The following is a 15,608-nucleotide window of genomic DNA, read 5'->3' as shown; positions in this document are numbered from 1 at the left end:
ACCTTGTCTGCTACGGCAACCTCATGCCTTCTTTTAGCCCTCTCAATTTCTTTCTTAAGTGTTCTTATGTATTTCTTGTACTCAATAAGAACCTCATTTGTTCCTACTTGGCTGTACCTGCTATGTACCTTTTTCTTTCTTTCTTAACCAGGGTCTCATTATCTCTTGCGGACCAAGGGTTTCTATACCTGTTATCTTTACCCTTATTCTGACAGGAACATACAGGGCTTATACACTCAAAATTTCACTTCTGAAGGCCTCCCACTTACCAAGTACATCTTTACCAGACAACAGCCAGTCCCAAATCCACACTTGCCAGGTCCTTTCTGATACCATCAAAATTGGCCTTTCTCCAATTTAGAACCTCAACCTGTGGACTAGACCTATCTTTTTCCATATTTACTCTGAAACTAATGGCAAGATGCAGAGTGCTCTCCTATACAAGCTCTGTCATCTGCCCTGTCTCATTCCCTTATAGATCAAGTATCACACTCTTTTGTTGGGAATTCTATGTACTAATTAATGTACTGAACTATGTGTTCGCTGGACACATTTGACAAACTCTATTCCATCTAGTCCTTTTATAGTATGGAAGTCCCAGTCAATATGTGGAAAGTTAAAATCACCTACTATCACAACCTGGCAACAGTATATGAAAAACATTCAAGTTACCTGATATGCAAGAGCTTGTATATCAATTTCACTGATACCTTATAAATATTACACAAATACAGTGCTTGTACTTACACTACACTAACGCAGTACAAAAATGTTGCCTCAGCTTAAGGGACTGAGTTACTGCATAGGGAGAGCTATTTATGATGTAAAGACAAGAGATTCTGCAGATGGTGGAAACCCAGAGCAACAGGAATCCTGATGAAGGGTCTTGGCCCGAAACATCAACTGTTTGTTACCCTCCATAGATGCTGACTGACCTATTTGGTTCATTCAGCACTTTGTGTGTTATTCTAATGATATAATTCCTTTGTTTAAATTCCACTGATACAACAGTATATAACTACTGATAGTGTGCTTGGGTATATTTCCTAATACTGTGCTTATGTATAAATTCTATTATAAATTTTACCCAATAACTGTTTTAGAAAATGAATACACTCACTTCCCTACAATTGTTCAGTCAGTTCTAAGAGTCTGAGATTCAGGTGCGTAGCCTTCCACTTTGAACAGATTGTCAGCCATGTAATTTTGGCCAGCAATTAAAATCAAATACTTAACGAGAATAGAGGAAGTATTTTTACACTGCAGTAAGCGTGCCAGCAGGCAGGGCCTACTAGTGTAACTGCAAAGTTATGATTAGAATGCTGTACAACATTCAGCCTGGCTATGCTGATCACATGGCTCAAAGTATTGTCAGCACCCAAGATAGTAATGAGAAAGCTCTAGAAGCTGCATGATCGGCTAATTCATGGTGCACGGTGCATGCAGTTAGGAGGCCGTGTCGGCACTCACTCTCCACAGAGGCAGCGGGTCAGTGGTTGCTCTCTACAGAAGGACTGATTTCGATCCGTTGCTCTCCTCGATGCTGACAGAGGATGTTTTCAAAATTCTGAAATTTATGTGATTATTGTTGTGGACTGTAGTTTTTATTGGTCTCCTTCAGTTCTCTGTGCTTTCTTTCTTGTTGCTGATTGGCGAGTTGGGGGTTTAATGTCCTTGTGGGCAATGTGTTAGTTTTTGGGTGAGGGAGGGGTTGAAGATTTGGGGTCTGATGTTCTTGTTGGCATTTCTCTGTGGGGGATCTGTTAGTGTTTTGTGGGCGAGAGGGGGGTGGGGGTTATTGTCGCTGCTTTTTTCCTTGTGGGCGATATGTTAGTTTTTTTGTGAGGGAGAGGGTTAACGGTTGGGGGGTTTAGAGTTTGATGTTCTAGCTGCTGTTTTCTGGGTAAGTGATCTGTTAGTTTTTGTGCAAGGGAGGGGATGGGGGGTTAGAGGGCTTAGGGTTTCCGAGTTTTTCTTTCTTTTTCATGCCGGTAGGGATGATGTCTTTTCTTTCAACAAATTCCATGGCGTTGCTGTATTTCATGGCTATCTGGAGAAGATGAATCTCAGAGTTTTATTCTGCATACACACTTTGATAGTAAAATGAACCTTTGATATAAATTACAAATCACTAAACTACTTGGAATAGACTAATCTCATTTTTCACAATTATGAGGCAAAACTCTGTACCAGAGCCAAACTTAAGTTCATTCAGGTGGGCATCTGGGAGAGATGCCCACCTGGTCAACTCCTACCAAAGAACTGAACCTTGTCTTGGAGAATGTAGTCCATTAAGTTTAGGGAGTGTCAGTGGGTAAACATTTTGGAGATAGTAACCACAATGTCAAAGATGAATATAGAAAAAGATAGAGATGGACCAGGAATAAAGCTCTTAAGAAGGTGAAAGACAAGTTTCATTAAAGTTAGAAGACCCCGCCAATGACAGATTGGCAGAAACTACTTACAGTGGAAAACATTCAAAAGCAAAACAGCAAGAGCACAAGGCTAATGTGATCCTGTATTGCCAAGGGTAGCAAGCTAAGGGAGCTGAGTGCCAATGACATTCAGGGTTAGATAAAGGGAAACAAGGAGAAAAAAATGGAAGCACATGGCAGGTACAGGGGATCAAAGACAGGGTAATGATTCACAAGTATAAAAAGTGTAAGGAGATGCTTGAAAAGGCAACTAGGAAGGCAATGAATGGTCACAAAGTAGCAGTAACAGACAGGATTAGAGTAAACAACAGGAATTCTGCAGATGCTGGAAATTCAAGCAACACACATCAAAGTTGCTGGTGAACGCAGCAGGCCAAGCAGCATCTGTAGGAAGAGGTGCAGTCGACGTTTCAGGCCGATTCTAGTTCTAGGATTAGAGTAAATCTGAAGGCATTTTATAAATATATTGGCTTGGATCATTTTGTTGGCAATCATGATATTTGCATTTATTTCCAACCGACAGGTCTTTATAACAGTCCGTATAAATGAAATAAAAGCTAGCTTAAATATTATTATTCCATGAAGAATATAATTATTGGAATTGGTTCATTATTGTCACATATACACAATGAAAAGCTTATCTTGAATACTGTTCATACAGATCAGATCATTACGTTTTGCAGAATAAAGTGTAACAGTTACAGAGAAAATGCAGTGCGGGTAAATAATAAGGTCCAAGATTACGACAAGATACATTGTGAGGTCAAGAGTCCATCTCATCTTACTAAGGAAGCATTTAATAATCTTATAATGTGAGATAGAAACTGTACTTGAGCTTGGTAGTACGTGATTTAAGGCTGCCAAATGTAAGAGGGAAGAGGAGAGAATTTCCAACATAGCCTTCGATGATGTTGGCTACTTTACTGAGGCAGCAAGAAGAACTAACAGAATCCATGTAGGTAAGGCTGGTTTCTGTGATCTTCTAGGCTGTGTTCACAACTCTGCAGTCACATGCAGAGCAGTTACCATTCCAAGCTTTGGTGCATTAGTTAAAATTGGTAAGGGTCGACAGGGACATGCCAAGTTTCTTTAGCCTCCTGAGGAAGTAGAGGCATTAGTGAGCTTTCTTGGCTGTGGCATCAACATAGTTGAGCCAGGACAGGCTGTCAGTGATGTTCACTCCTAGGAACATGAAGCTTTCAACCTCAATACAGTTGATATAATCAGGAGCATGTGCACCACCCACATATGTTAAAGTTATGTAGCTTAACTGAAGTTAGCAATAAAAATATACAAAATGAAAAAATATATATTACATTTAATATAGTTCTCTTTAAGTAGGTATATACCATGGACAATGTATAAACGTACTTGCTTTCAATGTTGAAGTGCTTCAGCATACACCTTTTTTTCGAATTCAATGTAAAAACATTCAAGTTATTTTTATCTCCACCTCTGGATCAACCAACATGTAGTTAACCATGGCAAAAGCAATGTGTTTTATTATCAAGGCCAACAGCTTTCAATGATTGTCCTTGCACCTTGTTAATACATACAGCAGAACAGGAAACTGAAGTCACTTAAATTGAAAAGGAAAATCAGATGAGATCATTGGTATCCTAGAGATGAAGGCATTTTCCCTCTGGCATTACCAGTCATAATGAAGAAGTAATTGTTGAACTGATAATCTTGTTGCATCATATTGATGGACCCAATTTCTTGAATAGCATGACTAGAGCTTCTTTTAGTTCCAGACCATGTGATGGCACCCCAGGTGATTGGAGTGAGTTTAAAAATTCAACAGGAAGACTATCACAAAGTTTCAAAGGTACATTTAATATCAGAGAAATGTATACAATATACATCCTGAAATGCTTTTTCTTCGCAACCATCCACAAAAACAGAAAAGTGCCCCCAAAGAATGAATGACAGTTAGATGTTAGAACCCTAAAGTTCCCCCCAGCTCCCCTCCCTCCCGTGAATAAGTGGCAGTAAGCATGATCCCCCCTCCCCACTGGCAAAAAAAAAGCATCAGCACCGCCACCGAGTACTCAAGTGTGAGCAAGGCAACAGCAAAGACACAGACCTGCAGTACTCCAAAGACTACTTGTTCACCCAGTATTTGACATACCACAGGTTCTCTCTTCCTAATAAGGGAGAAAGAGATGTCTCCGTTTCAATGTCGATATATATTATGTTGTACCAGATGTCCAGTAAGCTTTGAAAGGTCTTTATTCACAGCCTGCAGAGTCACTCTTTAGTGATAAAACTGCTTTCATGGTCATTCAAAAGGTGTTGCATGACATTAGCTTGCAGCAGATGATGAACTGATGTAACAATTTGGCCCAAGTTTCTCATTGAAATCAACCCCGTTGAGTCTTTGTGTTTTACTTTCCCCATTTCCAAAATTTGAGTAAACTTAAAACAAACTCTCTTGCTAGCAGCCAGCGATGGTGTAGTGGCATCTGTACTGGTCTTTGAGGCGAGTTTGAACCTGGCTGGCTCCTTGTACGCTTTCCATCCGTGCTGGGTGAGTGTCAAGCTAGTAACTCACCCTTGTAAAAAAAGTCAAATGCTAAAGAAATAGCGAGATTGGTGCCCAATGCGCCACAAGAGGAAAAACAAACTCTCTTGGAATAGACTGCGTGCCAACAGTACTGCACATCACTTTTCAAGTGTAGTCATTTAACATTTTCCCCATGATGCTTTAATAGAAGGTTTCTATTCATTTGTTTCAGAATCTCATGGAATTTCTGGTAGCATTGGAAGAAAATCTCCAGCTGTCCTAAAGCAATTCCTACCATTATTGCTTCCAAGATCTTACAACATTCAATCCAATGCTTCAGTGGCTCCTTTTTGAGCTACTTTACATTCACCCAAGAGAGTAAATTTACATTTCTCCACATCTGTCACACTCAAAAACATAGAACAGTATATCAGAGGCCCCTTAGCCTATAATGTTGTGCTTACCTTTTAACTTACTCCAAGATCAATCTAACCTTTCCCTCCAGACATAGCCCTCTATTTCTCGTTGACCCATGTACCTACGTATGAGTCTTTTAAATGTCCCCAATATATCTGCCTCTGCCATCACTTCTGGTAATGTGCTGCATGCACTTACCACTGTGTAAAATAATGATCTCTGACATCCTCCCCTATATAACCACCTTAAAATTATGTCCTCTTATATTACTGCCTCGGAAAAAGGCACTGGATATCCACTGTCTATGCCTCCTATCATCTTATACATCTCTATTAAATTACCTCTCATCCTCCTTCACTCCAAAGAGAAAAGCCCTAGCTCAATCTTTCCTCATAAGACATGAACTCTAATCTAGGCAACATTCTGGTAAATTTCCGCTGCACCCTTTCTAAAGCTTCCACATCCTTCCTATAATGGGGTGATCAGAACTGAACAGAATGCTTCAAGTGTGGTCTAACTGAGTCTTATAAAGCTGCAACATTATCTTGCAACTCTTGAATTCAGTCCCCCAACTAATGAAGGCCAACGTGCCACACGCCTTCTTAACAACCCTATCAACTTGTATGACAATTTTCAGGGCATTTAAAAACAAAATCTGCAGCTTTACCCCAGCCAAAATGTTGAAACACTTCCTGAAAATCTAATGACTGAAGCAATCACGTTGTCTTCAAACTTTAGCTAAAAGTAGATTATTAAGGAATGGCTTTCCTGTTCCACCCAAAGCATCTCTTTGCTATCTCAGTAAGCTCACTTCTTTTGCTCAGAGAGATTCGTCAAAGTGGTTTGAAGCACAGTCAGTCATCCACATAACCTCAGTGCACAAAGTGTCTCTTCATGGGTCAGGTATGGGGCCAAAAGTGCTGAAGTCAAGTCCACTCAAATCTATAGTACCTCAGAAAAAAAATCTGAAAAGTACTCATCAATTTTCAATGGAGAAAATTAAAATTTCACCCTTTTGGATATGGAAGCCTCAGATTGGGGGGAGGGGATGGTAGGCGTGTCAATAAATTAAGAGTGTAGCAATCTGTCAGGAATTGAGAATTTATCCACTTTTACCCCCTGGCCCTTATCAATGATATGTTCTAGAATGTCTCCATCTCCTCTCCAACTATGATGTCCTCCTTTCACAAATATTCATCTACATTCTCAGATTCATTGGATTAGTCTTAAATTATTTTTTTAGTAATATAACTTGCTTTATTGCTTATATTTTTATGTAATCACCTGTTTGTGTGTAATTGTTCAGTGAATTTTCAGTAATAGTCCAGCTATTTCTGTACTTTTCTAGAAGCTTTTCTGCAGCCTGAGTCACGCTATTGAACTGGACTATTTCATAGGTTAATTCCTCTACCTGTCCGGAATGAACTAGTTTTCAGTATAAGATTACTATAACTTCTGTTCTTTGTTTTTCTTTGTTCATTATTTGTTCTCTCCCTTCCTTACAGTAAAGTAAGTTGGTTATTGTTATTTCTTTGTAATGAAACCTAATAAAATGGCTGTTACCACAGGATTTTCATCTCATTCTTGACTTCCAAAGAACCTCTTGATCATAACATTTCCAGATCCAACTCATTCCACACACAGATTGCCCCTTTGGTCCATAATGGCCCTCACCTTCCCTTGATTACCCCCATACCCATGAGTACATAATAAATGCTTCAGAATTTTCTTTAATTTTGCCTGCCAGTGATACAGCGTACACTCACTTTCCCTTTCATGAAAGTACCCTCCTTCACTTTCTGAACTCCTGGAAGGTTATGTCGGTTTTGTCTGTTCTGTGCTGTACTGATGCCTCGACGTAGCAGGAAGAGGAATCTCTATACCTGTTACATCGAGGCATCAATACAGCACAGAAACTTGACTCCATCTCCATCTCGGGAGGGTTTGATGCTGCTTATGCATGGGAGGGGGTAGGGGCTTTGGGGTTCTTACGGTTGCAAGAAAAAGCTTGTGAACCCTTTGCAGTTGGCTGTTCCCTCCATCATGCTTCACAGTTGGGATGAGGTGTTGGTGTGCAGTACCCTTTTCCTATCAAACATAGTAATGTGCATCTCTGCCAAAAAAGTTCAATTTTCCTCTCATCTGTCCACAGAACATGATCCCAGAAGCATTGTGGATCATCCAGATAGTCTTTTGCAAACTTGAGATGTGCAGCAATATTTTTTTGGAGAGCAGAGGTTTCCTTCATGGTGTCCTTCCATGAACACCACTCTGGTTCAGTGTTTATCTTATAGTGGTCACGTGAACAGGGACTTTAGCAAGCTCTGGAGATTTCTGCAGGTCTTTTGCTGTTACCCTTGGTTCTTTTTCACCTCCTTCAGCATTGCAAATTGTGCTCTTGGTGTGATCTTCGCAGGGCGCCCACTCCTAGGGAGCGTTTCCTCCATAGAACCATAGAAACTACAGCACAGAAACAGGCCCTTTGGCCCTTCTTGGCTGTGCCGAACCATTTTCTGCCTAGTCCCACTGACCTGCACACGGACCATATCCCTCCATACACCTCCCATCCATGTATCTGTCCAATTTATTCTTAAATGTTAAAAAAGAACCCGCATTTACCACCTCGTCTGGCAGCTCATTCCATACTCCCACCACTCTCTGTGTGAAGAAGCCCCCCCAATGTTCCCTTTAAACTTTTCCCCCCTCACCCTTAACCTATGTCCTCTGGTTTTTTTCTCCCCTTGCCTCAGTGGAAAAAGCCTGCTTGCATTCACTCTATCTATACCCATCATAATTTTATATACCTCTATCAAATCTCCCCTCATTCTTCTACGCTCCAGGGAATAAAGTCCTAACCTATTCAACCTTTCTCTGTAACTGAGTTTCTCAAGTCCCGGCAACATCCTTGTAAACCTTCTCTGCACTCTTTCAACCTTATTTATATCCTTCCTGTAATTTGGTGACCAAAACTGAACACAATACTCCAGATTCGGCCTCACCAATGCCTTATACAACCTCATCGTAACATTCCAGCTCTTATACTCAATACTTTGATTAATAAAGGCCAATGTACCAAAAGCTCTCTTTACGAACCTATCTACCTGTGATGACACTTTTAGGGAATTTTGTATCTGTATTCCCAGATCCTTCTGTTCCACTGCACTCCTCAGTGCCTTACCATTAACCCTGTATGTTCTACGTTGGTTTGTCCTTCCAACGTGCAATACTTCACACTTGTCTGTATTAAACTCCATCTGCCATTTTTCAGCCCATTTTTCCAGCTGGTCCAAGTCCCTCTGCAGGCTCTGAAAGCCTTCCTCACTGTCTAGTACACCTCCAAGCTTTGTATCATCAGCAAACTTGCTGATCCAATTTACCATGTTATCATCCAGATCATTGATATAGATGACAAATAACAATGGACCCAGCACTGATCCCTGTGGCACACCACTAGTCACAGGCCTCCACTCAGAGAATAAATTCTCTACCACCACTCTCTGGCTTCTTCCATCGAGCCAATGTCTAATCCAATTTACCACCTCTCCATGTATACCTAGCGACTGAATTTTCCTAACTAACCTCCCATGCGGGACCTTGTCAAAGGCCTTACTGAAGTCCATGTAGACAATATCCACTGCCTTCCCTTCATCCACTTTCCTGGTAACCTCCTCGAAAAACTCCAACAGATTGGTCAAACATGACCTACCATGCACAAAGCCATGTTGACTCTCCCTAATAAGCCCCTGTCTATCCAAATGCTTGTAGATTCTGTCTCTTAGTACTCCCTCCAATAACTTACCTACTACTGACGTTAAACTCACCGGCCTATAATTTCCCGGATTACTTTTCGATCCTTTTTTAAACAACGGAACAACATGAGCCACTCTCCAATCCTCCGGCACTTCACCCGTAGACAGCGACATTTTAAATATTTCTGCCAGGGCCCCCGCAATTTCAACACTAGTCTCCTTCAAGGTCCGAGGGAACACTCTGTCAGGTCCCAGGGATTTATCCACTTTAATTTTCCTCAAGACAGCAAGCACCTCCTCCTTTTCAATCTGTACAGTTTCCATGGTCTCACTACTTGATTCCCTCAATTCCATAGATTTCATGCCATTTGTAGACAATTTCTCTTACTGTGGACTGATGAACACTCAGGTCTTTAGAAATGTAGAAATGTTTTGTTGCCTTTTCCAGCTTCATGCATCTCTACAATTCTTCTTCTAAAGGTCCTCTGAAAGTTGTTTTGATGGAGGCATGGTGCACATAAACAGATCTTTCTTGGGAAGAGCAGGCTCTGTCAGTAATATGACTTTGTGTGTCTTTTTTTTTAAATGAGAAGAAGTTTGTGTCTTATTAGCTTAGGTAGATTATGTTTGTCTATTATTGTGACTTAGGTGAAGATCAGACGACATCTTATGAGTAATTAATGCAGAAAAAGAGGTAATTGCAAAGGGTTCACAGACTTTTTCTTGCAACTGTATATGGTGTCACTGAAGAGCCTTCTGGGACAAGTAGTTCATAGCAGACTGCTTAATTTTGCAACACCCCCTTCTATTTGTCATGTCTCTGTTGCACTGAAGACAGTGCAGGCTGGAATGTTGAATTGTTTGCCTGGCCCTTCTTTTAACCATGTCTCATGCCCTTACTACAAACCTTAAACTCTGCTACTTAAAACCCATCCTTGTGATCATTCCCAGACTTGCAGCCTCTCTCCCTCCCAGTCCATGTCATCCTTTCCATACAGACCTCGTATGCAGCCAAAATCTTTATGTTGCCCTCCATCCAAATAACTGCAAGTCCACTCCAATTTCCCCACTCTTTATTCCCCACCTCATCCTTAAGCTCTTCCTGACCCCTGCATGCTCCAACCTGTGAATATACCAAAGCCCTACTCTTTTCCTCTCTCTCCAAGTCACTCATCACTTTCAAGATCACCATGGCAACCCATCTTGAGCCTTCTTCATGAAGCTGCTGCACAAGTAATAAGAGGCTGGCGAGAATCTGTTGCTGCTTACGTATCTTGTTGTCTAGGTATCAATGCCACATCGACTTACTTATGAATACTCATGTAAGCGGTGGTACTTGCACAGCCTGTTGACAATGCTTCAAATATGATGGAAGTGTCCACTCGTGACAGTCCTGATCCCCCGACATCTGGGCGAACATAAATCCCACCAAACCCAAGTTCTGCAGCCTTTCTCATCGTCTCCACAGGAAAGATTTCCTATCAAATATTAAAATGGAAGTATAATAATATTCATTCCACAAAAATATCAGATAAGTGACAAAGTATAGTTTGAATTGCCATTTTTTTCTGTATCTGATGTAGCATGTGAACCTATTAGAACAACTTACAGGCTTAGTTGCAGAGAGAGAATATATGGTGACTAGTAGGCAGTGTTACCAAAGGAACAGGTATTTTAACCACAAGGACACAAAGCACACCGATACCAAAGACATTGTTCAAAGAGAATAGTAAATTTGAATTAATTAACAAATATAGATCACTTTAAGGCCATAATTGCAATGGATTCCTGAAATGAATGATGAAAATGGTTATCGTCCCATCATACTTTGGAGCCTTGAGCTTGTTTAGTACACAAAGAAATACACAAGTCAGGCACGTTAGACGGCATGGTAGCATAGTGGCGAGCACAAAGCTTTACAGTACCAGTAACTCGGGTTCAATTCCTGATGCTACATGCAAGGAGTTTGAACATTCTCCCTGTGACCGCGTGGGTTTCCTCCAGATGTTCCCGTTTCCTCCCACAGTCCAAAGACGTGCTGGTTGGTAGGTTAATTGCTCATTGTAAATTGTCCTGTGAGTAGGCTAGGATTAAATCAGTGGATTGCTGGGTGGCATGGCTCAAAGGGCTGGAAGGGGCTACTCTGCACTGTATCTCAATAAATAAACAAACACACACACACACACACACACACACACACTGCTGCGTTCACCAGCAACTTTTATGTGTGTTGCTACATACTGTGAAGTTATGCTTGTGCAGCCTATTGACAAAACTTCATAAATGAATTATATGGCTGCTTGCTGTAGCACTGATCCTCCAAAGGAGTCAAAATACAAATTCTAGTTGAAACTAAATAAGGAGGCATTAATACCAGGGCCATTTGTATTTTATTTTATTTAGCAATGCAGCGTGGAGTAGGTCCTTCTGGTCGTTCATGGGACAATTTGCAATGACCAATTAATTATCCTATCCTAGCTTTTGGTCTGTGGGAGGAAACTAGAGCACCTGGGAAGACCCACGAGGTCACAGGGAGGATGTACAAAACTCCTTACAGAACAGCATCAGAATTGAACTCCGAAACGCCCCAAGCTGTAATAGCGTAATACTCATACAAACATTTAGATGTCAAATGTTAAATATTTTATTAAGTGCTACAGAGTCCATACAGACCAGAGCTGGCTCACTGTAATACCCCAGACCCTCAGCCTGCTGCCAAACCTCCAAGGCCTAGACTCTGATATTCATAGAACAGGCTCCTCAGCAAATGATGTTGGGCTAAACTAATTAGTAATCAAATGCCCAACTAAACAAATCCCTTCTGCCTACACATCTATATCCTTCCATTCCCTGCACATTCATGTGCCTATCTAAAAGTCCTTTGAATGCCCCTATCATATTTGCCTCCCCACCAGACCTGGTGGCATGTTCTAGGCACCTGCCCTTCACGTCTCCTCTCACCAAGTGCATGCTGTTTGGTATTTGACATATTAACCTTGGGAAAAAGAAACTGTCTTTCTACTCCATCAATATCGTTAAGGGTCTTGTCCTGATGAAGGGTCTTGGCCCGAAACGTCGACTGTTTATTCATTTCCATAGATGCTGCCTGACCTGCTGAGTTCCTCCAGCATTTTGTGTGGGTTTCCACTCTATCAATGTCTCTCAGTTTTATGAGCCTCTATCAGATCTCCCCTCATCCTCTGCTGCTCGAGACAACAACCCAAATTTGCCCAATCTCTCTTTGCAGCCCATGCTCACTAATCCTTGCAGCATCCTGTAAACCTCTTCCGTATCCTCGCCAAAGCCTCAAAGTCTTTTCGATAATGGGGTGACCAGAATGGAATGCAATAACAATAAAGTTTTATAAAGCTGTACAGAATATCCTGACTCAAATGTAATTCCTTGATTAATAAAGGCATGCATGTCATATATGCTTCTTTACCACCCTATCAACCTGTGCAGCCACTTTCAGGGAGCGATGAATATGGACCAAGATCCTTCTGCTCAACACCACAAGTTAAGGGTCTTGCTATTAACAGTATACCACTCCTTTACATTTGATGTCCCAAAATGCAACACCTCACATTCAGCCGGATAAACTCCATCTGCCATTTCTCCGTCCTTATCTGCAACTACGTTCGTTGATATAAGGCAGCAGGGATAAGAACGTAGAGGACTGTGAATCTAACATCAGTGGTAGGGAAACTGTAAGAAACTATTTCTTGAGACAGGGTTAATCAGGATAGTCAGCATGGCTTTAATACGGAGTGATCCTGTCTGGACAACATGACCCACTATATCCTTTGCCAGTCTTCTATGTAAAGTACAACACTGCCAATTTTTGAATTATCTGAAAATTTACTAACCCACCCATCTACATTTTCATCCAGGTCATTTATATACATCACAAACAGCAGAGGTCCCAGCACAGATCCCCACAGAACACCACTAATCACAGGTCTCCAGCTAGAGCAAGTCCCTTCAACCACATGCTTTGACTTCCATGGGCAACTCAATTCTGAATCCAAACAGACAATTCATCATGGATGGATGTCATGCATTTTAATCTTCAATATGAGCCTCTCCTGAAGGACTTTGTCAAACACCTTACTAAAATCCATATAGGCAACATCCACTGATTTATCTTCATCAATCACCCTTGTCACTTCCTCAAAAATCGTAATCAAGTCAGTAAGACATGACTTGCCACAAACAAAGCCATGCTGCTTATCCCTAATTAGGCCATGGTTTTCCAACTGCTTATAAAACCAATCCGTAAAAATTCTGTCCGGTAACTTTCATACCACCGACATGAGACCCACTGGTTTATAGTTTCCAGGATTATTCCTGTTTCCCTTCTAAATAATGGAACATTAGCTACTTGTTGTTCTCTGAGACCTCACCGGTGCCTATAAAGGCCATTAAGATCTTAGTCATGACTCAAGCAATCTCAACTCTCGCCTCCCACAATAACCTGTAGTATATCCCATCAGGCCCTGGGGACTTAACTACGCTAATGTTCAACATATCTCTTCCTTTATCTCGAAATGCCCTCCACATCAGATGTAGACTTGCCTTATAACAGTTGTTCCCAATAAACTCGCCCAAGTTCTTGCCTATTACTCTTGTAATTTGGCCTCATTAATTTAATACTCACCCATAAGGTGCATACTTATCCTTATCTATAGCTATCTTAAAACTTAAGGAGTTGTGATCATTGTCCATAACTGCTCACCTACTGAAAGGTCAGTCATCTGGCTAGGCTCATTACCCAACAACAGGTACAGTAAGCCTCCCCACTCCCTCTTCTTGGACCATCTACATATTAATTTAAGAAACTCTCCTGGATGCACCGAACAAATTCTGCTCCTCTAAACCTAGTCCTGGTCCTCTCTCAACCAAGTTTATATAGGCCACAACATCATAGTTCCATGCACTGATCCACACTCTAAGTTCATCATCCTTACCTATAAATACTCCCAAATTTAAAATGCACACTTTAACCCACCCGTCCCATTGTGTCTACTGCTTTGTTTCTGCCTGTTCTTGCTGATCATAACATCTACCTTCCTCAATCCCTCCACTTTCTCATGCATATAGGAGGCAGACTGAAAATCCGGTTGAACTGTGCCACAACCACCTTTCACTCAACATCAGCAAAACCAAACAGTTGATTATTGACTACAGGAGAAAGAAACTAGAGATTCATGAGCCAGTCCTCATTAGGGGAACAGAGGTGGAGGGGGTTAGCAACTTCAATTTCCTTGGTGTTAGCATATAACCATATAAACATATAACAATTACAGCAAGGGAAACAGGCCATCTCGGCCCTTCCAGTCCGTGCTGAACTCTTACTCTCACCTAGTCCCACTGACCTGCACTCAGCCCATAACCCCCCATTCCTTTCCTGTCCATATATCTATCCAATTTAACTTTAAATGACAATATTGAACCTGCCTCAACCACTTCGGCTGGAAGATCATTCCACACAGCTACCACTCTCTGAGTAAAGAAGTTCCCCCTCATGTTACCCCTAAACATTTGCCCTTTAACTCTCAACTCATATCAGAGGCCCTGTCTTGGGACCAGCACATTAGTGCCATCACAAAGTATCTTGACTGCACTGCGGCCTGGTATGGAAACACAAATGCCCAGGAATGGAAAAGTCTAAAGAGGTGGATGCAACCCAGTCCATGACAAAGAATGCCCTCTCCAGCTTTGAGCAAATTTACAAGGAGAGCTGTCACAAAAAAGCAGCATCCATTATCAAGGATCCCTACCATCCAGGCCATGCTCTTCTCACTACTCCCAATGAGTAGGAAGTACAGGAGTCTTAGCTCCCATACCACCAAGTTCAGGAACAGTTAGGTTCCTGAACAGATGTGGATAACTTCACTCCGCTCAACTCCAAACCGATTTCACAACCTACAGACTCACTTTCAAGGACTCTACAACACATGTTCTCAGTATTATTTACTATTTCTTTATAATTGCAGTATTTGTTGTATGCACACTGGGTGGCAATCTTTATGTACGGTTTTCATAAATTCATAGAACATTACAGCACAGTAGTACAAGCCCTTTGATCTACGATGCTGTGCCGACCTTTTACCCTACTCTAAGATCAATCTAACACTTCCTTCCTACACATCCCTCTACTTTCCCATCATCCATGTGCCTATCTAGGGGAACATCGGCTCAGACCATGAGAGGCCTGCGTTGGGCATTTTCATGCCTTACAAGGCGCAGATTGGAAGTCTGTGTGGGACGCCACTCCTCGCACAGACACTAGAGCAATGTGTGGTTAAGTGCCTTGCTCAAGGACACAAACACACTGCCACAGCTGAGGCTCGAACTAGCGACCTTCAGATCACCAGACGAACGCCTTAACCACTTGGCCACGTGCCTATCTAAGAGCTTCTTATATACCCCTAATGTATCTGCCTTTACTATCACGCCTGGCAGAGTGTTATGTGCACTCAACACTCTTAAAAAAAGCTT

General features: G+C 41.5%; 1 protein-coding gene across 1 annotated transcript in view; it reads right to left on the bottom strand.

The window, feature by feature from the left end:
- The window catches only part of acad8 (acyl-CoA dehydrogenase family, member 8), a 106,133-nt gene that overhangs the window by 70,497 nt on the left and 20,028 nt on the right, over positions 1–15,608 (bottom strand). Inside the window, exon 3 of the mRNA XM_063038701.1 lies at positions 10,416–10,585. Within this exon, the coding sequence (XP_062894771.1) occupies positions 10,416–10,585 (170 nt within the window). The remainder of the gene's footprint in view (positions 1–10,415; positions 10,586–15,608) is intronic.

Source organism: Mobula hypostoma, chromosome X2 (assembly GCF_963921235.1).
Source record: "Mobula hypostoma chromosome X2, sMobHyp1.1, whole genome shotgun sequence".
In the NCBI taxonomy this organism is placed as follows: domain Eukaryota; kingdom Metazoa; phylum Chordata; class Chondrichthyes; order Myliobatiformes; family Myliobatidae; genus Mobula; species Mobula hypostoma.
The sequence above is the reverse complement of the archived record's forward strand: the minus strand, read 5'-3'. Positions and strand labels throughout refer to the sequence as shown.